At 39.3% G+C, this 23,504-nt stretch overlaps 1 protein-coding gene across 1 annotated transcript in view; it reads right to left on the bottom strand.

Moving 5' to 3' along the window:
• Positions 1-16,166: 16,166 nt before the first annotated feature.
• Positions 16,167-23,504, bottom strand: part of LOC111154965 (collagen alpha-4(VI) chain-like) — a 106,176-nt gene continuing 98,838 nt past the window's right edge. The window contains exons 35-37 of the mRNA XM_022514923.1: positions 22,930-23,026; positions 22,202-22,431; positions 16,167-16,342 (exon numbers count right to left, since the gene is read on the bottom strand). Coding sequence (XP_022370631.1) covers positions 16,167-16,342; positions 22,202-22,431; positions 22,930-23,026 — 503 coding nt within the window. The remainder of the gene's footprint in view (positions 16,343-22,201; positions 22,432-22,929; positions 23,027-23,504) is intronic.

Here is a 23,504-nt window from a genome sequence, read left to right as displayed (position 1 = left end):
AATGGGCAGAGGACATGAACAGACATTTCTACAAAGAAGACATCCAGTTGGCCAATAGACACATGAAATAGTGCTCCACTTCACTGAGCATCAGGGAAATACAAATCAAAACCACAATTAGATACCAGCTCACACCACTCAGAACAGCTAAAATTAACAACTCAGGAAATGACATATTTGGCAAGGATGCCGAGAAAGGGGAACCCTCCTACACTGTTGGTAGGAATGCAAGCTGGTGCAACCACTCTGGAAAACAGCATGGAGATTCCTCAAAAAGTTGAAAATAGAGCTACCCTATGACCCAACAATTGCCCTACTGGGTATTTACCCTAAAGATACAAACGTAGTGATCCAAAGGGGCATGTGCACCTGAATGGTTATAGCAGCAATGTCCACAATAGCCAAATTATGGAAAGAACCTAGATGTCCATCCACAGATGAATGGATAAAGAAGAGGTGGTATATACATACAAAGGAATACTATGCAGCCATCAAAAGAAATAAAATCTTGCCATTTGCAACAACGTGGATAGAACTAGAGGGTATTATGCTTAGCAAAATAAGTCAACTGGAGAAAGACAACTATCATATGATCTCCCTGATATGAGGAAGTGGAGATGCAACGTGGGGGGTTTGGGGGGGTAGGAAAAGAATAAATGAAACAAGATGGGATCAGGAGGGAGACAAATCATAAGAGACTCTTAATCTCACAAAACAAACTGAGGGTCACTGGGGGGAGGGGTGTCAGGAGAGGCTGGTGGGGTTATGGACATTGGGGAGTGTATGTGCTATGGTGAGTGCTGTAAAGTGTGTAAACCTGGCGATTCACAGACCTGTACCCCTGGGGCTAAAAACACATTATATGTGTTTTTTATATGTGTTTATAAAAAAATTTAAAAATTATAAAAAAAAGAGATGAGGGACTTATCTGTACTTGAACTAGAGATTTAAAGGAGGAGTTTTGAATACCTATGTATCAAGAAGGGTTCTGACTGGTGGCTGGTTCCCAAAAACCTAGTAAATAATAGCTCATACAAATAAGGAATTTATAATCAAATGATAAGAAGTCCAGGATAGGCAGTAGACACTGGTAGGTTTGACAACTCTAACAAGATTCCAGACTTTTTCCAATTTTCTGCCATCTTTAGCAAAGAGGTCTTTGTCTGCAGGCTCATGTCCACATTGTAGGCAAAAAGAACAAGGAAGTTGAAAGACAGCACAACAAGCTCCTATGAACTTCTGAATCACACAGCCTCCCTGGCTGCAAGGGAGTCTAAGAAATTGGGCTTTCAGCATTTCAGACTATAGAGTAGAATAGGGTTGGAAAGGTTGAAACCCAAGGAGAGAATGTGATCGTGGGCAGTAAGAAAAAGAGGCAGTAAGAAAGGAAGTCAGTATTCAAGGGACAGAATTTGTTTTGTCAGGTGTTTTTCCAGCTGGGAGATTCTCATCCCATTGTCAGCTTGGGAGAGTCCTGGGGAGGTACAGATTGTGGGGAGCTGCCACTATTAAAAGAAATGATCATCACAAACACCATTCTATATTTTGTTTAAATAAAAGAGAAAAGACATGAAAAATACACAAAAGGAAAAACCATAAAGGAAATGATTGCCAAATTGGCTACATAACATTGGAAAACTTCCACCCTCTATATTTCATATATATATATATGAATATATATATATGTATTCATATACATATGTACATGTACATACATATATGTATACATATATATGTATATATACATATATGTATGTGTATATATAAAACAAGGTCTAAAAACTAATGACAAACTATCAAAAGTATTAGTTACGCATATGACATAATTTTCTTTATTTACAAAGAGATCCTATTATCAGTAAGAAAAAGATAATGAACTCTGTAGAAAATCTGACTTAAAGACTATAAATAGGCAGTTTTTAGAACAAACAAACAAAAAAAGAAATCCAATTAGACATCCCAAAAAAGGTGATCATATTCATAATTAAAGAACTATAATAAAAATAAGTTACCATTTTTAATATATCAGATTCATCAAAATTTTGAAATTTGATGAAACCAGTGCTGATAAATGTAAGAGAAAGTGGGCACTCTCACACCACAGGTGGGAATCTAAATTAGTTCCATCATTTCAAGGGCTATTTGGCAAGATCTATTAAAATTTAAGATAGATGCCTATTTTGTTGCAGCAATCTCATTGCTAGTAGTGAATTTATTTATCATCATTTGTCAGAATACAATGCAATCAAAACTGATATTCGGGGCACCTGGGTGGCTCAGTGGGTGAAGCCTCTGCCTTCGGCTCAGGTCATGATCTCAGGGTCCTGGGATCAAGTCCCCCATCAGGCTCTCTGCTCAGCAGGGAGCCTGCTTCCTCCTCTCTTTCTCTGTCTGCCTCTCTGCCTACTTCTGATCTATCTCTGCCAAATAAATTAAAAATTTAAAAAAGAACTGATATTCAACCATTATATGTTGATATGGTCTTCTGCTGGTGTCCATCTGTATGATGAGTGCCCATGTAATAATGTCTTTAATATCAGTCTTAAAGTTTATATACTAACTAAAAACTGGAAATTACTAGTTCATCTGTATGTTGGAGACTAGTTAAATAGATTGAGGTCTTCCAATCCAAAAATATGTGATATCTTTCTATTCCTTGGTGTTGTCTTCAATTTCTTTCACCAATGTCTTAATAATTTTTAGTGCATCAGTATTTCACACTGTGGTTTAATTTATTCCTAAGTATTTTATTCTTTTAGATACGGTTGTAAATGTGACTGCTGTCCTAATTTCTTTTTCAAATAGTTTGTTGTTTGTGTGTAAAATGCAATTGATTTTTGTATGTTGACTCTGTATCCTACAACTTTACAGAATTTGTTTATTATTATAACAGTTTTGGGGTGGATTATATAGGGTTTTCCAAATATAAGACCACATCATCTGCAGAGAAGCCGTGTCTGATTTGTACGTCTTTTATTTCCAACTTTTTTTTCCTAATTGCTTCTGGCTAGGACTTCCAGTACTATGTTGAATAGGAGTGGGGAAAATGAGCACCTTTGCCTTAAGCCTGATATTAGAGGAAAAGCTCTCGACTTTTCACCATTGAGTATGAACTTAACTGTAGGCTTGTCATATATTTCTTTATTAAGTAGAAATACATTTCTTCTTTACCCAATTTATTGAGAGTTTCTATCATAAAAGAATACTAAATTTTGTCAAATGCTTTTTCTGTACCTATTAAGATAATCTGTTTTTTTTCTTTCTTTTTTTTTTTTTAAGATTTTATTTATTTATTTCACAGACAGAGATAGGCAGAGAGGCAGGCAGAGAGAGAGGAGGAAGCAGGCCCCCTGCTGAGCAGAGAGCCCGATGCGGGGCTCGATCCCAGGATCCCAGGATCATGACCTGAGCTGAAAGCAGAGGCTTTAACCCACTGAGCCACCCAGGTGCCCCAAGATAATCTATTTTATCTTTTGTTCTGTTAATGTAGTGTATCACATTTATTGATTTGTATATGTTGGATCATACTTGCATCCCAGAGATGAATCTCACTTGATCATGGTATATTATCTTTTTAATGTGCTGTTGAATTTTGTCTGCTAGCATTTTGTTGAGGATTTTTGCATCTATATTCCTCAGAGATGTTGGTCTGTAGTTTTCTCTTCTTTAGTGTCCTTATTTGGCTTTACTAACAGGGTAATTATTGTCTCATAAAATGAGGTTAGTCAATTTTTTGGAAGAGTAGGAAAAGGATCCTGTTAATTCTTTAAATTTTTGGTGGAATTCGTCACTGAAGCCATCTGATTCTGGGATGTGGTGTAAATGCCTGGTGTAATTAGCTTTTTTGATTGTAATATAAGTGCCAGATATTAAGCTTCTCATTGCCAAGTCATCCATTATAAACACATTCATCTCAAATATCCTATCACACAAGACAAAGAGCCAGGCAGTCTTACACATGAAAGTCTTGGGTGACCTACATAATTAACCATTTGAATGACTCTGCTTTTCCCTTCTTTTGACTTAATTCCCGGTCTTATGTTTTAAATTCACCGATAAAAATTGAGCCTGTGAAACCTTAGGCACCCCTCCTTCAACCCTAGTAGGTGCAAAACTGAGGTCCACCCTCTCAATCTCTCTCTACGCACAGCTTTGCTGTGTGGCCCTGGGGCATACTGCCTGCCCTCCAGCACTGGTAATAAACCTTGCTTTTTTTCAAAGTTCCCAGATAGTTGTTGCTGAGGTGCATCTTTCAATCATAATAAGAACCTCAAGGGCCAATGCAGCTATAACATTAGTTCTGGCAAGAGAAATATCTATCAGGACTCACCAGCCCATGTACCATTCCAGGTGAATGCCCCCAGTTATTTCTAGCCCATAGCATCACTATTGATAGGTTGAGAATAACACAAAACACGGGCTTTTCTTTTTTGGGAGATTTTTGACTACTGATTCAATCTTCTTATTTGTTATTGATCTGTTCAGACTTTCTATTTCTTCACAATCAAGTCTTTGTAGGCTGTTTCTAGGAATTTATTCATTTTTTTCTAGGTTATTCAATTTTGGGCATATAACTGTTCATAGTAATCTCTTTTGATCCATTATATTTCTGTGGTATCAATTATTTTTTTTAAGATTTTATTTATTTATTTGACAGATAGAGATCACAGGTAGGCAGCGAGACAGGCAGAGAGAGAGGAGGAAGCAGGCTCCCTGCTGAGCAGAGAGCCCGATGTGGGGCTCGATCCCAGGACCCTGGGATCATGACCTGAGCCTAAGGCAGAGGCTTTAACCCACTGAGCCACCCAGGCGCTCCCAACCGTGGTATCAATTATAATGTCTCCTCTTTCTGATGTTATTTGAGTCCCCTCTCTTTTTTTCTTAGTCTGGCTGAAGGTTTGACAGTTTTATCTTTTTAGAAAACCAACACTTTCTTAGGTTGATCTTTTCAATTGTCTTTCTAGTCTCTGTTTCATTGATTTCTGATCAAATATTTTTTAGTTCCTTCCTTCTGCTAACTTTAAGCTTAGTTTGTTCTTTTTTTTATGTTCTTGAGGTACAAAGTTAGGGTTTTTGAGATTGCTTTTTTCTTACTATAGACATTTATTACTATAAATTTCCCTCTTAGAACTGCTCTTACTACATCCACTAAGTTTTGATATGTTATGATTCCATTTTTATTTGTCTCAAGATTTTTTTTATTTCTCTTGATTTTCTGACTAATTGTTCATGAATAAGTTCTCTTTGATATTTGACAGTTTTCTCATAACGTGTCTCAATGAAGTCCTCTTTGTGTAGAATCTCTTTGAGAACTTATGAGCTTTATGTACCTAGATATTCATTTATATCACTCCTCAGATTTAGGAGGTTTTTAGCCATTATTTCCTTAATAATAGTTCTGCTCCTTTCTTTCTCTCCTTCTCCTGAAGTTCCCATAATGTAAATATTATTTTACTTTGTGGTGCCCTACAATTCACTTAGGCTCACTTCACTCATTCATTTTTTCTTCTTTCTTCTCTGACTTGATAATTTCAAATGACCTACCTTTAAGATCAGATTCTTACTTTCTCCTTGTTCAGTGTGCTATCAGTGCTCTCTATTGCATCTCTTAATTTAATTTGTTATATTGTTTCATTCTAGAATTTTTTTTTGTTCTTTTTAATGTATTCTATCTCTCCGTTGAGCTTTCAATTTTATTCACATATTATTTTCCTGATTTCATTGAGCTGTCTGTGTTCTCTTGTAATTTGCTGGGCTTCCTTAAAACAATTATTTTGAATTCTTTGTCAGACAATACACAGAGCTCTTTTGGGGGGCAGTTACTGGAAAATTATATTCCTTTGGTGGTATCATGTTTCCTTAATTTTTCATGTTTCTTGTAGCTTTGTGTAATGTCTGAATGTTTGCTAAAGCAATCACCTTTTTCAGACATACAAGTGGTTCCCCTGCAGGTGTGTACTAGGGTAGATGTGGTGGTTTCAGATTTGGGGACTACTGGTATAGTCTCTGTGCAACTCTGTGCAACTCAGTTTTGGTTAGTGATGGCAAAGATTGTATGGGTCCTCAACAATCAACACCTAGACCAAGGTGTCTGTAGCATCAGTAAAGGCTACTGGAATCTTCAGTGGTGAAGACCACTGGGGACCACCTGATCTCTTTTTCTCCTCTAAGGGATGTCATGGTCAAGAGGATTCCTCTTGGTGCTGGGTCAAGCTTATGGGTGCCCTAATGGTGTTGGCAGTATTGGTATCTGATGCATTTGTGAATCAGCCACTGAGCTTAAGTCTGGAGCACTGGTGCTCACAGAGTGACAGCAGCTCCAAGGATTGGGCAGTGTCTAGACTGAAGTGGTAGTGTCCCCAGTGCCTCAGGTGTGGGTGTCTGTGGCACAACTGTGGACTTGGGATCTGGAGTATGGGCATTCACAGAGAAACAGTGGCTCTGAGGTCCAAGGCACTGGCTAGCACACATGTTTCCTTGGGTGCCTGAGACAAAGGTGAGCACTAAGTGGCCACAGAGCCAGATTCTAAAGCAAAGATATGCATGGGGAGGTAGCACTTGAGAATCTGGAGTGTTGGTTTGTCTGCATTAACAGTGGCTTTGGCACCTGAGAGGGAGCTGTACACATAGCAATTATTAAGCCAGGAACTGGAGTGTGGGTGCACATAGAGCCAGGGTCTGAAATGCAGCTGCATATGGAGCAACTGTGACTCTGAAGTCAGGCAAGCATGGGCCTGTGGGGGATGGGGGTGGTGGGCAGGCTATCTGAGTTCCAGGGCAAAAACAACAGCAGTTCATTCTGAAAGGTGCATAGCAGCGTCTTTCTTCTGGAGGTCCATGGCAGCTATGGCTGTTGGTATGTCAGTGGCCAAAGCTGTTTAATCTCAATAGAGTAGGCTGCTGGGGTCCCTAGCGGTGACATTATGGGGTCCTCTGCCATGAAAGCTATGGGGAATCTGCAGCTGTTGCTGGGGCTGTGAGGTCCTCAGCAGCAAAGGCAGAAGTGGTCCTCGGCAGAGTAGGCCACTAGAGAGATGGCAGCAAGTGGTACCTGATCACAATAGGAGAGGCCTCCATACCTCTTCTTTGTTCCTAGTCATCTCCAAACATCTCAAGTAAGACAATCTCCTCAGTGATCTTTTCTCTGTAGTTATTCATTTTTTATCCCACTGTGTTACAGTAGATTCTTAACAGGGCTCTTGAGCTCTTTCAGTATTATTTTTGTTTGTGGATAGCTGTCTAATTATTGTTGCAGTGGTTATGAGGAGACAAAGGCCAGTATCAACTACTCTGCCATCCTATATTGATCAACAATGATTTTTTTAATGTGACACGAAAAGCTTAAGCAGCAACAATAACAAAAAAAATAAATAAAAGAATGGAACAACCTCAAACTATAAAGCTCCACGCAGCAAAGGAAACAATCAGTAAAATGAAAAGGTAACCTATGGAATGGGAGAAAATATTTGCAAACTATATATCTAATAAGGGGTTGATATCCAAGATATATAAGAAATTACTCTAATAGCAAGAAAGCAAACAACAGTTTGAAAAAATGAGCAAAGTACCCAAATAGGCATTTTTCCAAAGAAGTTGTACAAATGGCCATAGGTAGAAGAAAAGGTACTAAACATCACTAATCATCAGGAAAATGCTAATCAAAATTACAATGAGATATCACCTCACACCTGTTAAGATGGCTATTAGTAAAAAGAAATAACAGGGATGCCTGGGTGGCTCAGTTGGTTAAGCATCTGACCTCAGCTCAGGTCATGATCCCAGAGTCCTGGAATTGAGCCCCACTTTGGGCTCCACACTTGGTGGGGAGTCTGCTTACCTTCTCCCTCTGCCCTCCCCACTTATGCACATTCTACTTCTCTCTCTTAAATAAATAAATAAAATCATTCTAAAAAAGAAATAACAAATGTTGATGAGGATGTGGAGAAAAGGGATCCCTTATGCACTGTTGGTGGGAATGTAAACTGGCATAACCATTATGGAAAATAGTATGGAGGTTTCTCAAAAAATGAAGAGTAGAACTATAATATGATCCAGCAATCCCACTTCTGGGTATATATACAAAAGAACTGAAATCAGTACCTTGGAGATATCCATGCTCCAACCTTCACCCCAGTATTATTCACAATATCCACTATGTGAAAACAACCTAAGTGTCGTTTGGCAGATTTATAGATAAAGAAATTATAGTATGTATATACAATAGAATACAAGTCAGCCTTAAAAAAGAATGGATATCTTGCCATTTGCAACAACATGGATGAACTTGGAACACATTACACTAGGGAAATAATTCACATACAGAAAGAAAAATACTCTATGATCTCACTTATATGTGGAATCTTTTAAAAGTCAAATACATGAAAATAGAGAGTAGAACAGTGATTACCAAGCTCAGAGAGGTGGGAGAAATGTGGAGATGTTGATTAAAGGGTACAAAGTAGCAATTACGTAGGTTGAGTATTTAGAGGTATAATATAAAACATGGTGACTATAGTTAATAATTCTATAAGATACACTGGAAATTTGCTAACAGGGTAAATTTCAGGTGCTCTTTCCACATAACAATAACAACAAAAAAAGGTAACTATGTGAGCAGATGAGAGCAAGAACTTCTTTCTTTATTCTTTACTTATATATCCCAAGCTAAAAGATGTGTTCCTAGCATATAAGAACTAAGGTAAGTAAGTGCTCAGTAAATATTTTTTTGGATAAATGGATATTACTTCTTATTTCTCTCCTTATAAATTTCTTTTTAAGCCCTGTCCAATTCTAAGAGTTGAAATTAAAGCAACCTATTAAATGGGAGAAGATATTTGCAAATGATATATCTGGTTAGGGGTCAGTATCCAAAATTATATAAAGAACTTATACAACTCAACACCAAAAAGAACAAATAGTCCCATTAAAAATGGGCAGAAGACATGAACAGACACTTCTCCAAAGAAGACATACAGATGACCAACAGACATATGAAAAGATGCTCAATATCACTCATCAGCAGGGTAAAGCAAATTAAACCACAAGGGGCTATCACCTCACAACTTTCAGAATGGCTAAAATCAAAAACATTTTTTAAAAAGGGGGGGGTTGTTGAAGATATGGAGAAAAAGGAATGCTTGTGCACTCTTGGTGGGAATGCAAAGTGGTGCAGGCACTCTGGAAAACAGTATGGAGGTTCCTCAAAAAATTAAAAATAGAACTACCCATATGATCCAGTAATTCTATTACTGGCTATTCTCCCAAAGAATAGAAAACACTAATTTGAAAAGATAAATGCACCCCTATGTTTATTGCAGCATTATTTACAATATCCAAAAATATGGAAGTAACTCAAATGTCCAGTGATACATGAGTGGATAAAGAAGATGTGTTATTTATACAATATAATTATTACTCAGTCATAAAAAAGAATGAAATCTTTCCATTTGAAACATCATGAATGGATCTAGAAAGTATAATACTAAGTAAATGTCAGTCAGAGAAAGACAAATACCATGTGATTTCACTCATACGTGGAATTTAAGAAACAAAACAAAAAAAAGAAGACAAATCATAAAACAGACCCTTAGAGAACAAACTGATGGTTCCCAGAGGAGAGGTGTGTGGGGGATGGGTGAAATAGGTAAAGGGGATTAAGATTACACTTATCTTCATGAGCCTGGGGTAATGTATAGAACTGTTGATATTGTACATCAGAAACCAATAGAACACTGTACATGAATTGTACTGGAATTAAAAAAAAAAAAAAAAAAAAAAAAAAAACAAGGTATTTCAAAGGACCTTGAGATTAAAATGAGTCTGAACATTCTGACATCACTCTTTAGTTTTCCCTGAGGAAAGTGATTAAGAAATCAAAACCAGGCCCAGTCTGAGTATATCTTTTTGTAAGAGAAGGAACTCTGACATAATTGCTATCTTCTGATGAATGAAAAATCATGCTTTTAAAATGTGCCCAGTCATAAATGCATAATGAAGAGTTTGCCACCACTTCCAAAGAAGGAAATTAACTCAGACCAACATAGAATATGTTCTACATTCCTGAATCAAGGGTTCTATGAAGATAACATTAGCTCTCATGTTCTGGCTTCGTATTTCTAAGAAATTTCTGTATTATTATGATGCATAAAGCATAAATTTTTAAAAAGCCATGAATCAATGACATAAAACATAAATGTACACTCTATAAATAGAGTACTGTTTATATATATATATATATATATATATATATATATATATATATATACTGTTTATACTATAAATAGAGAACATTTACTGACACCCCAGTTCTGCTTCCCAGTCCCCAGCTCCTCCCTCTGCAGAAGGATAATGGGCTAGGGACCCTAGGAAGTAGTCTCTGAAACAGAGCTTAGCATGTAGGATGTTTATAAGAGAATGCTCTTGAGATCAACACTTGTGGAAAGGAAGGGAAGAAAATCTAATTAGGCAGAGGGTCATTGGGCTGCACTGGTAGTCCCATCGAAGTTCTCAGCTGACCCCCTCTACCACATTGCCATCCTGACTTCAATGGTAAATGCATATTTGCTTTTTTTTTTTTTTTCCTAGTCTCATCACATAAAGGATAACAATATAATTTAATTTTGTCTGTTTTCAAAGCTTTGATAAATGGAACCCTATTCTATGGACACTTCTGTCTTTTTGTCTCAAAAAATCTCTTTTAAGATTCAGCAACGTGGCTGAAACTTAACTCAGTTCCATTAATTCATTTTCACTGTTGTACACTCTGTTTTAAGATATCCCAGCATATTTACTCATCTCACTATTAATGGACATGTAGACTGTTCATGACTTTAGGGGTCTGAACTCAGTGCTATGAACATTGCACATGAACATGTATGAATCCTGGTGATCATGTTCATAACTTTCCAAGGGATATGTGTAAAAGTGAAATTGCTGGTTCAGGATATTTACGTTTTAAATTTTAATAGAAAACGCCAGAATGCTTTCTCATTTTTGCTCCATAGAGCCATGTTTGAGAGTCCCCATTGCTCTCTATCTGTATCACTGGGACTAGGCTTTGTAATGCTGCAGTAACATCCCCTCAATCTCAGTGGTTTACAACAACAAAGATTACTTTCTCAGCCATATTTTGTTTCCATCACAGTAAGTTGTTCCTGATCCCTATAAGATCCAGGCTGATGAAGCAGGCTCTATCTACAACACTGTTGTTCTCTTAGAACTTTTTACTTTCCCAGAAACATATTCATGTCATCTACAAAAAGAGATTGTTACTTCTTCCTTTCCAATTCTTCTGCTTCTAAAAGCTTTCTCTGGGTGCCTGGTGGCTCAGTCAGCTAAGCAGCTGCCTTTGGCTCAGGTCATGATCCTAGGAGCCTGCAATCAAGTCTCACATCAGGCTCCCTACTCAGCGGGAAGCCTGCTTCTCCTTCTCCCTCTGTCTGCTGCTCCCCCTACTTGTGCACTCTCTCTCTGTTTCAAATAAATAAATAAAATCTTTTAAAAAAATAAATAAAACTTTCTCTAACCTAACTGCATGGTGTTTTACATAGAGTAAGGCTATATTATTAGGTGCATACGAATATATAATTTTTTATCATTATGAAGTGAGCCTAAGCCAAACAACTCACCAATAGACTGGTGCTTGGCTGTATTCAGATGAGCCAGCTCAGCCACAACTTTCATCAAATTATAATCACCCCAAAACTTAGTGTTCTAAAACAACAACCATTTATTTAGCTCATTATGCTAGGGGTCAGCAATTTGTGTGGGACTCAACTGGGTGGTTCTTTTGTCCTCAGCTAGGCTTGCTTCTTTTAGATGCCTAAGATAAGAAATGAGCTAAAGAAAGAGTGATTTAGTTTGCATGCATAATTTAGAGAGACTACAGGAAGCAAGAGATGTGCCTCTCTCCAGTCTCCTCAGCCAGAAAAGACTTGGCCCAGAAAAATGGAGTGAGTTTCACAAGGTCACCAGGGAATTCACAGAGGGAATCAGGGGCTGAATTCAAGTACCCCAGTCTTATTATTTCCCATAACACCATAATTATAACTGTGAATCTCCAGCGGCATTGAAAACATACTTCTGGGACTCTTCAAAAACCAAAGGAATAATCCACCATAAGATCACAAGATTAAAAAAATGTAAAAAAGGAGAAAGGCTGGGAAAGTGCCTGGTCAGCATAAGTCCTACTCAGGAGAGCTCAGGAAAAATCCTTGGATTAATTTTTACGCTTTAAGAGAGGGCTGGGAACCAAGTTCAGAGCCTAACAAACCTAAACCCTCTGATACTCTGGAATCAATGAAATCAACTGTATGTTTAAAAACACAAAGCAATCAATTCACAAATGATTAAAACCTCTCCACTTTGCCCAGTGAACCAGGCAGATGCCACGTTAATTCCACACACTTTTTAATTCTAATTTTAGGCCAACTTTATTCATTGAATAAGATTAGATGTCACTTGACCTTTCTACATCTTAATTCATCAGAAAAACTATTATCTCCACAGCAATGCATAGTGACATTGTGATAACAGATCCAGGAAAGACATTAAAAACACATGAAATTTTTTTCTACTTGGCTGCTGGAGCATTGATACCCGAGTGTCTGGAACAAATGCAGAACATCTGCAAAGCATAGGCTTCTTCTAGAGCAAGAGGTATGGAATGAAAGAGTCATGCATTGTTGTGGGGAGAGGGTGGTTCATTTCTAATAGTCTTTGAAAACAGAGAGTTACAAATTCAGGACCAAAAGAAAATCTGCCTGACCCTGTGCAGGGCAAGCAGTTCCAAGGTGAAAAGGCTCACAGTCTAAGGAGACTCATGGGCAAATGGTGCAAATATGATGGAAAAAAAGACGAATTCTTTCTTGAAAAGGGATGAGTTTTCACAGAGGCAACGAGAGCTGAGCTGGATTTTGATACAGATAATGGCCCTGGTAGACAGCAAATACCTGTGAAATACTTCTCAAACAAATGAACTAAAAGGCCACTACCCACGGAAGTATCACCACAGGCAACAGCATGGATGAATGGGTTGTGCAATTTCCAGGAAACTACACATGATTTATTTAGTATTGCTCAAGAAAACTTGGAGGGACAGAACAACCGTCACCATCGATAAGGCTAGAGACTGGAGGCAAAAACCTGATCTCTGAGGCCTTGAATGCTGCACCAATGCTTCCGAGTGAGTCCTGTTGGATTTGGGAGGCTTTGGATGTGGGAAGAGAATGAAAAAGGACATTCCCCATAAAGGAACTGTGATGGAGATGCACCCCTCCCCCAGAATCCCCCTCAGTGGAGAGCTTGTTGCCCTAGCTGTAGGAGTGCGGTTGGCAGATAGCCTTTAGCTGAACCCCTTCAGAGCTGCCTCACCCATGAGCACACCCACTTCCAAAGGCCAATGGAGCCCACTTCCAAAGGAACCCACTTCCAATGACCAATGGAGGCAAAGGATACAAGACCAGCCAATTCGACACACTCTAGGGCAACTCTGGCAAGCCCTTAATGCCAGAGCTTCCTGAGGAGTTCCTGGAGGCAGTCATTAAGATTCCCTGCACCATAGTTCAACTTTTCTTTCAGTCCATGCCTGCTGCTGCTTCTCCCAGACTTGGGCCAGACCAGAACCCCAGGGGTGGGTGGGGAGCATCTGAGGCAGACAGCAAAGTCAAGCTCCCTTATATCAAGCAGGAAATTTCTCTCTTCTGTCACAGTCCATCCTCCTTCTCCCACCACCCCTAACACCTAGAGCTCTGACCTTCAGAATTCTCTGATGGCATCAAATGCTTTGGAACAGTGGAGTAGAGCCCAAGGAGCCCTGCTTTTGGGATCAAAAGGAATTCAAAGCCAGTTTCCTGTCAAGTGCCTGGTCAAGACACTTCGCTTTTCTGCGAATGGGAAGAACAACAGGAAAAATAAAGAACAATGCCAACATCCAAGATTTAGCAATGGAGTAGGTAAATAGATGAAATATGTGGGAAAGCACCTTGTAAACTGCAGACTATCGTGGTTTCCAATCCTCGGTCAGATTGTCTCTCCACCTCGGCTTTTCAAGTAAACTCTCTGCCAAGGTCAGCAGAGCGCCCTGGAAGGCTTATACCACCATCTTATAAATGCGGGGAGATCTGCCGGTGGGCCTCATAAGCATTCCAAGGATGAGAACAACCAACACCTGAATGTCTCCTCCCAACATTCCTCTTACATTGAATCTTTGCCTTTGGGTTAGGGAAGGACAGGGTGGGAATAAGAAGTGGAAAATACATCACAACTCCATTTACATACCCTTCTCAGGATATATACGCTCAACTCCTACCTGCATACCACAGCTGAGGGTATGCCTAAAAGAGAGAAATGAACGATGAGCAGCTCTGTCAAGCAAGATGGAGCATGTGTTATTCCGTTCCCATCACAAACATGCTTTAGCCAAAAGCAGGTACAATGTAGTATGTTAAGGAAGGGGGAAAAAAAAAAAAGGTCGTATTCCAGTCATTCCTGGATTATACCAAAATGATTACCTTTGGGAGTAAAGATTTTAAGTGATCTTTATTTCTTCCATGTGCATTTCTGTGTTTTGCAAATTTGCAACCATGAACACATAGTTACCCTTTTGTGATCAGATAAAAATAATTGCCACGAAAATAGAATAAAATTTTTAATGTTTCTATGATTGTTTTATATAAAGCTGGTTCCCATCTTATCTCCTTTGTCACTGGGCTGAGAGGAGGAACAAATAGGATTCTAGAAACGACAGCTTTTGTTATCGAACCAGGAACTTGGCAGAGAGTAAGCACCACTTCGGGTCCCTGGGGGAAACCACCAGCTGCTTGTGATCTGTTATGCACTGAATGTTTGTGTCATCCCAAAATTCATATGCTGAAGCCCTACCCTCAAGGTGACTGTATTTGGAGATACGGCCTTTAGAGGTAATTAAGGTTAAATGATGTCATAAGGGTAGGGTCTTCATCTATGGAATTAGCGTTCTTGTAAGAAGAGACACTAGAAAATCCTTCCTCCCTCTCTTTTTCTCCTCTCTCTTTCTCTCTCTCTCCCTCCCTTCCTCCTTCCTTCTCTCTCTTCATAGAGGAAAGACTATTTAGGGGCAGAGCGAGAGGGCAGCTTTCTTCAACCCAGGAAGGAAGCTCTCACGAGGAACCAAATTGGCCACACCTTGATCTTAGACTTCCAGTGTATCTTAGGCTTCCAGAACTGTGAGAAGTAAGTTTCCGATGTTTAAGCCACCCAGCCTGTGGTATTTTGCTATGGCAGCCCAAGCTGGTTAGTATATGATCCCCCAAAGGCCCCACACGAGACACTCTCAATATCCAGCAGCTCTAGATTTCCATGCAGTGCCCACTTCTGCCCTGAGCCTGGGCAGAGTCAAAGGCCTGGGGAATAGAGCCATGAAGCCCGAGGAAGATCTCACAAAACCACAATTTCCTCACAATCTATATGGAAAAAATTTTCATCCGGGGTGAACCTAGACCCTTCGCTTCTTCATATGTGCATTGACAACCTCGGCTTTAGTTGTTGAGTCACCAGCTTTCAAAAGGACAAGAGTCATTGTAATTGATGACAAAGGATCGGTCCCAGGTGACCTCACCGCTTCCTCCCTATCAACAGCTACATCACAAAATAGAACACAGAATATAATGCAATATCACACATGGTTTCCCATAAGTGGTTTAAACAAAATATCTTTATTTTTACTTTGAGTGACAAGGATTAAATATCACATGAAAAATCTCCAGACCCCGCTTTGACTAACACTTTCCTGTTCTCTAGTGATAAACAAGAATTCAAGTTTCAACTCATTCCTGAATTAGGTTCTACTCACTGCTCACACTGAGTTTTCTTTTGCTAGAGCCGAAAACAAAATTTTAAGTAATGTTACAGGTCAAGTTAAGTTTCTTCTTCATTCAGTTCTTGGTCCCTTACAAACTCGCAGGAAAGTTTCAGTTACTCCTTTAGCTACTAGAATGCAGTCCTTCTCAAGTCCCAGATCATCTGGCCCAAGTCCTCGCTGGTGGGAAAAAATTCAGAGGATTAGGAATCCTACCTATGAGATCAGAGACTGAGCTACTTAATTGCTGTGTTGTGTGGCGCTGTCTCAGGAAAGGTAAACTTGTTTTCATGGGCTATGAGAACAGAAGCAGCCAGAACGATGTTCTGCCCTAGGGGAGTGTTGGGACACACCGCGTCTCACACTCTCCCTGGGTTTCGAACCGGTTAGTGTTGCCCCCGCAGCTGCCGTACCAGAACTGTTGGCAGGACCGCTTCTTCTTGTCGTAGTACCATTTCAGGATGTAATCCTGGCACTCCCCCGCCATTGGGTCCATGGAACAAGGATCTGCAGCAAAACAAATGCAGGGAGAGCTGAATGTCCTGCAGGAGCATGACCGCAAAGGAAAGATGGTTTGGAGACAGAGCCTGGGAACGAATCCCAGCCTCACCACTGACTGGCTCTGTGAGCCTGAGCCTACCTGAACTTATTCTCTCTGAGCCCCAGTTTCTTCACCCATAAAAGCAGTGAAAAAACCCACATCACAAGTTTGTCATAAGGTGGCCATGGAACATATGTGAAAAGTGCAATACAGTTACAGCTCTTATTTTGCTCGGTACTCACCATACAGAAGTTACATGAGATAATGTGTAAATGAGAGAACAAATGAATGAATGAAGCTTTCTGATGCCAAGAACTCCTCGCTTACCTGTTATGCTCATTTCCCTCTTTTTTCAAATCATATCAATCCCTTGACTAATCCTAAACCCATCCAGCCTTCTAGTGACCTACCAAAATATCCAGCTTATTACATGTATTTCTTACTATAGTACCCTGACACTTGCCCAAGAAGTTAAGATGTATCTATTATAAGAAAAACATGATGTTCCTGAAAAATGAAAAATAGCATTTATAATTAACAAGTTACAACAGAACAAAATCTGAGATGCCCTGAATTTTACATCAGACATTAATTTCCCTGTCTATGTAACTTCTGTCTTCCAGGGAGAACAGATTTCCTTGGATACACTTGATGTCACAGAAAAATACTTGTCTTAGGTCAGCGGCCATATAGCATAGAATAATGGTATCCTCCAGATAGGATTTCCCCCTGGGCCTTCTAAGCACATCCAAATAAAAATGATAAGGTCCTCAGAAAGCGAGAGGCTAATATTCATATTCGGTTCCCTGGAAGACACCTCCCATTGCTATAACAAGCCCAGACCAGTTTTCTTGAAGGAGTTGACCACATGTGCTGGGCCCAAGGGAATGAGATACACTCTCAGTGAGGTAAAGAGCTGCTCATGGAAATTGTCCAGGAGAAGAAACCAGAGCAAATTCTTCTCCAAAACTTGTCAGAGTTAATAGGAAAATACTCCAAAGGTGAACTTTTGGCTGTATTCTGTAGATTCAATAAACAGATCTGGGGCTCAGCAATCAGCACCCTCTACCATTACAAACTAATTTAAACTGACAGCCAAGGACTTGTTCAAATAGATCATTCACAAAGCAGAAATAAACTACTGGGACTTCATCAAAATAAAAAACCTTCTGCTCAGTGAAGGAAACAATCAACAAAACTAAAAGACAACCTACAGAATGGAAGAAGATATTTATTTGCAAATGACATATCTGATAAAGTGTTAGTATCCAGAATCTACAAAGAACTTATCAAACTCAATACCCCAAAAGTAAATATTCCAGGTAAGAAATGGACAGAAGACATGAATAGACATTTCTCCAAAGAAGACATACAGCTGGGGGCGCCTGGGTGGCTCAGTGGGTTAAAGCCTCTGCCTTTAGCTCAGGTCATGATCTCAGGGTCCTGGGATCAAGCCCCACATCGGGCTCTCTGCTCAGTGGGGAGCCTGCTTCCTCCTCTCTCTCTGCCTGCCTTTCTGCCTACTTGTGATCTCTGTCTGTCAAGTAAATAAATAAATAAATAAATAAGACATACAGCTGACCAACAGACACATGAAAAGATGCTCAACATCACTCATCATCAGGGAAATGCAAATCAAAACTATAATGAGATATCACCTCACACCTGTCAGAATGGCTAGAATTAACAACACCAGAAACAACAGATGATGACGAGGATATGGAGAAGGGGGAACTCTCTTGCACTATTGGTGGAAATGCAAGCTGTGCAGCCACTCTGGAAAACAGTATGGAAGTTCCTCAAAAAGTTAAAAATAGAGCTACCCTATGACCCAGCAATTACACTACTAGGTATTTATCCAAAGGATACAAACATAGTGATTCAAAGAGGCACCTGCATCCCAATGTTTATAGCAGCAATATCCACAATAGCCAAACTAGGAAAGAGCCCAGATGTACATCGATAGATGAATAGATAAGGAAGATGTGGAATATATATATATATAGATATATATCTATATATCTATATATATATCTCAAAAAGAATGAAATCTTGCCATTCACAACAATGTGAATGGAACTAGAGGGTATTGCACTAAGAAAATAAGTCAGGTAGAGAAAGAAAAATACCATTTGATTTCACTCATATGTGGAATTTAAGAAACAAAACAGATGAACATAGGGGAAGGGAAGGAAAAATAAGATGAAACAGAGAGGGAGACAAACCATAGGAGACTCCTAACTATAGGAAACAAACTGAGGGTTGCTGGAGGAGAGGGTACGTGGGGGGATGGTAATGGGCATTAAGGAAGGCACTTGAAGGAAGGAGCATTGGGTGTTATATGCAACTGATGAATCACTAAATGCTACCTCCAAAACTAATAACAGAGTATATGTTAATGAAATTGAATTAAATTTTCTTTAAGTCTTTTAAAAAGTAAAATAAAAATAAATGCTTAATGTCCACTGAAAATTTAAAATGTGGCTATTGCAACTAAGGAACTGATTTGGTTATTTAAATTTAAATAGCCAATGTGGCTAGTGGGTGGTCAGTACAGCTATAGGTGAGTAAATCCTGATGCTTTCTCTCCGAGGTATTTTTTTAAGACTCCGAGCCTCTGAGTCTTCAGTTTTATCTTATCAGTAGGGTATGGCATTGGGCAATATATGTCACCCAAGCAATTATTGTTAGCCCTCAATTTTACATTTGCATTATTTTTATCATGAACATTAACTTTTACCTTCTTAGAAAGATTCTACAGCAGTGTTACTCAAGAGGTCCATGAAATCAAGGAAAGAAGGAAAAAAAGGAGGAAAGATGAGTGTTGGATAGGAATGGGTGTTTCTCCTGGTATATATGTCTTATAGTGTAGTCATGGAAGAAAAACAAAAACAAAAACAAAAAACAGATCTGTGTGCTTTGGAGAGATCACTGGAATTGAAAATATGCCAAGATTAGCCTGGTTCTGTGAAAGAAAGGATACTCACTTAATTCTTCACAAGTACAATAAAAGATTGCCAGTGTTACAGCAGAATTTGACTGAAGATACAGGGGCACAAAGGAGGCCATGAAAATTTAACACTCTCTGGGGTCAGAACAGACTCTAAGTGGAGGTGAACTTGAGTAATGAAAGGTGAGTAGAGGTAGTCCAGGTGGCCACCATGGAGAGGAGGCAGACGGGCAGGTGAGGGTGAGCACCTCTATGGTGACAGGAAATAAATAACAGGGCATAAAGGGACAAATACTGCACAAGGCATCTGCAGGGGAGTGGTGGCCAGAGAGGCCCCAGAAGACCACGGCAAGGGTCTGATTGAGGGACCTGTGTGCCTTTCCCAGGCAGAGAGATGCTATCTTCTAAACAATGGGGAACTATAGAAGAAGAGAAATGGCAGTCACACATGTGCAGGCAAACAAGAAAAATTAATTTGGTGCCCAGACAGCAGTTGGAAACAGGACAAATTGGAAGAAATGAGATGATAGAGAGAGTTCCACCATTACCCTAGAAGTGAAAGCCAAAGTGTTGGAAAAAAGATGTGGGAAAGGGAGATGGACTTGAGGGATGGTGAGGAGAACCACACCAAGGTCTGGTCGCCAGCTAGAGCAGGGAGGCCGGGAAAGGAGAAGGACCAACATGTTTGGGTTTTGGCTTTCCATTCCTGGGCTGAGGGCAGTGCATTCCAGTAAAAGAATAGATGAGGAGAAGGTTTGAATGGTAAAGACAAGTGGAGCTCATTTAACTGAGTTTGTTTGAGATAACTGAGGACATGTGCCACAGCCCAATCTGGAGGGTAGGTGAATACAATGGTCTGCAGCTCAAGAGAGTGAAGGTAGAAGATATGGATTTGGAGTCATCAGTCACAGGGGAAAGCCAAAGTCCTGGCAGAAAAGTTCATCCCAGTGTGTGTGTGCATAGTGCTCGGGGGCTGACCGCAGGCCCTGGGGGAAAGCATGGAGGGTTGAGCCTGAAATTAACAAAGCCTAAGCGTCTGTTCCCCTCATGTGCATAAGCTTCCTCTAAAGAAATACTCACTTTGTCCTTAATTTTAATATCTTTTTTTCCTATTCTTAAAGACTGGCTTATATGTAAGCATTGTATCAACATCAGATTCCATAAAACCTGGATCCCCCTGTGAGGATGGACCTGGAAAGAGGAGCCCACAAGAATGGACAAGTGAGAAGTGGGAAGACCAAGATAAGAATGCTGTTTCTGAAGCCTGGAGAGGAAGAGGTCTGAAGAGAAAGGTAGTGGGTAAAGCCCCAAGGAGCTCAAGTCAGGTCTGAAGGGGCCCTTTGGTCCTTCTTGACAGCTTGAAGCACACTTGAAGATAAGGGCTGGCTGTTCTTTCTGAAGAGGGCTAGAAATGAGGGTGTGCAGCCAGCCCTCTAGGAGGTCACAGGAGGCTGTACCTGGCCACCTTTATTTCTTTTGAAATCAAAAAATATAAAATAAAATAAGGGCATCTGCTAGAGAAAGAGACATAGCAGAAGGTACTTGAAGAAGTTGTGAAGGTTTAGAGGGCCCTTGGAAGGCAACAGGAGAGGAACTGGCCAGAGCCAAGTTACTGACTGTGGGAAATTGGGGGTTACTTCCAGCCTCAGTGTTTGGCTGTGAATAGAACTGGATGAGATAACCGGTAAGCTCTCCTCCATCTCCTTCACCTTGAATTTGTGGGACAGGGTGACTGAGAGCAGTAGTTCTCACACTTGGTTGCTCAGTGGACTCACTGGGTAAGTTCCACATGCAGAGATTCTAACTGAATGTGTCTGGGGTGGGGTCTAAGCATTGAGAATGTTTAGATTCTCAAGCAATTCTAATTTACAGCCAAGACTGAAAATCACTGCCTTAGTAAGATTACCTGAGGACATTATATAGTGGAAATACAAGAACTAGCAAGATCAGTTCCTCTATGCTTAATGTTTAACTGTCCATGCCAAGAGTGCCAATTCCTGAGCTGTCTGGTTTTGCTATTTCCCTTTGGACATGTGTTTGCTTTGGAATCTAAGAGAAGAAGACATATCATTGGTGTCTTAATAGCTAACTTGTATCCTTCTATGTGGCAAACACAAATTATCCAGTTTTATTCTAAAAATAATCCTAAGAGGTAGGTATTCACATAATCTCCACTTCACCGATCAGAAAACCGAGCCCCTGGAGAACCATCTGGGCACATTCAAAAGTTCTGGGCAATTATCTCTCATTTAATCTAAGCAGGACTGATCCCCACCACTCACTAGATACCTCTTTCAGCTATCTTTTCCCTGCCTTTTCAAGACTTCAGGGTCAAATTCCCTCCCACCACATCTCTTTCTGATGTGTTTACTGTTTTGCTTAGTTTGCTCATTAAGAGGTGAGAGGTAACATGGCATTTGCACAATCACATGCCATAATCAGAATCGATGCTACCATTGTTTTAGATGGATCCAAAACATTCCAAACATGATTCTAAAACATTCTTTAAACTTGTTCAGGTTATATGTAGCCACTGATACAGAGATGAAGGAACCTTCTACTTTCCTTCAAGGTTAGGAGTATGTTCTCCACTTCTGCAATAGATCGTTGCTTCTGGGCCATGAAGTAAACACTTTACAGGGTTTGTCTCCATAATAATATTCCCTGAAATAACTGCCGTTCAGTTCTAGTTTTACAGTCAGACAAGAGTCAGCCTTCATATGTTTTCTTAAATTAATGGCTTTAGTTACGTACATGACTTTGTGCATTTGAAAGGAAACTACCTAAAAAGCCAAAATTTTTACTCTAACACTGTGCAAAGGATTTTTTTTTAAATGAAGACAATCTAAGGAGCAAGAAATAGTTTGGTTTTTACCATAGGCAATGCCTGAATTTCCTTCTTTGCCGGTTTGTTTTTGTCTTGTAGACCTTTCTTGTCCATTTCTTTCAGCACCATATCCATTCTTTTCATGACTATCAAGTGCTTCTTGCCAAGTTACAGATTTCATTGTGGCTTTTCTATTCTCCTTTAACAAAACATCTGTCCCTTCAAGTGCTTCCAGATCATCTGCAAAGCCAGATCTGCTGAACTGGGGCTTGGGCAACCTGCATAGAAACAATTCTGTCTCAAATTGCAAAACAATCACAAAAACTGGGAGGTTCAGTCCCCAACTGGTATGAGTGGGCTCAAGAAACTTCAGGTTTGAGCATTTCCTGATGACTTTGGTGTGAGATTGGCTGGTTTCTTAGGTTTGCAGAGATGTTTGTACAGAGATCAGAATAATATGGTTGGCATTATTAATTTTGCCTCTGAGGATGGGATTAAAGGCTGGGAGGATGTAGTAGAATGGGAAATTGTTATTTCTTTGCTTATATATACTGATGTGCCCTTTAAATTTGTTATATTGGTCCTATATTATTCTTAACATTAAAAAATAATAACTTAAAAAAAAACAGATCAAAGTTGTCAAATAAAGGAGCATCCTAGACCAATGGTTTGGGTCAAGTCAAGGACTTGGCATTGCCTGTGACCTTTCTTTAGGGAAAGAGGCTCCGGCATGGGGACAAAGCTGTGGGATAACCTCAGTTCTGCCTTCAGCCTACCTCCTGATAGATCTAAATGATTTCAGCAGAGTGTCCCCTCGGTTTGGGCCTCCACATTTTCCAATGAGCTCAGGGGATGGGTATTGGTTTATCCCATCTAAAAATAAAATACAATAATTAAATCAAGTCAAATCAAGCACAAAATAATATAAAACTTTAAAATAAACATACAGTAAAATAATGTATAAAAACTAAATATTATCCATTAAGACAAAATTTAAGACAAGAGGACAAAGCATAAAATAAAATAAAATGAAATATACAATAAAATAAAATGAAATATACAATAAAATAAAATAAAAAACAAAAAATCAAACAAAACATACAGAACAAAAAAATCTACTAACATAAAATGAAAAAAATATATAAATTCAAATAAATCACAGAACAAACACCAAAATAAAGGCAAAGAAAATAAAAATCCAACAAAATAAAAACATGAAATTCATCCTATCACATAAATAATATAAAATAAAATCAGAACATAAAAGAGTATACTAAAACATAAAATTAAACCTAACATAATGAAACATTTAAAAATTAAGTAAAATGAAATTGGAACAGACTGGGAACGT

The sequence above is a fragment of the Enhydra lutris genome, unplaced genomic scaffold, assembly GCF_002288905.1.
Source record: "Enhydra lutris kenyoni isolate GAN:26980312 unplaced genomic scaffold, ASM228890v2 scaffoldscaffold39, whole genome shotgun sequence".
NCBI classification, from domain to species: domain Eukaryota; kingdom Metazoa; phylum Chordata; class Mammalia; order Carnivora; family Mustelidae; genus Enhydra; species Enhydra lutris.
This window is presented reverse-complemented; position numbering and strand designations above follow the sequence as displayed.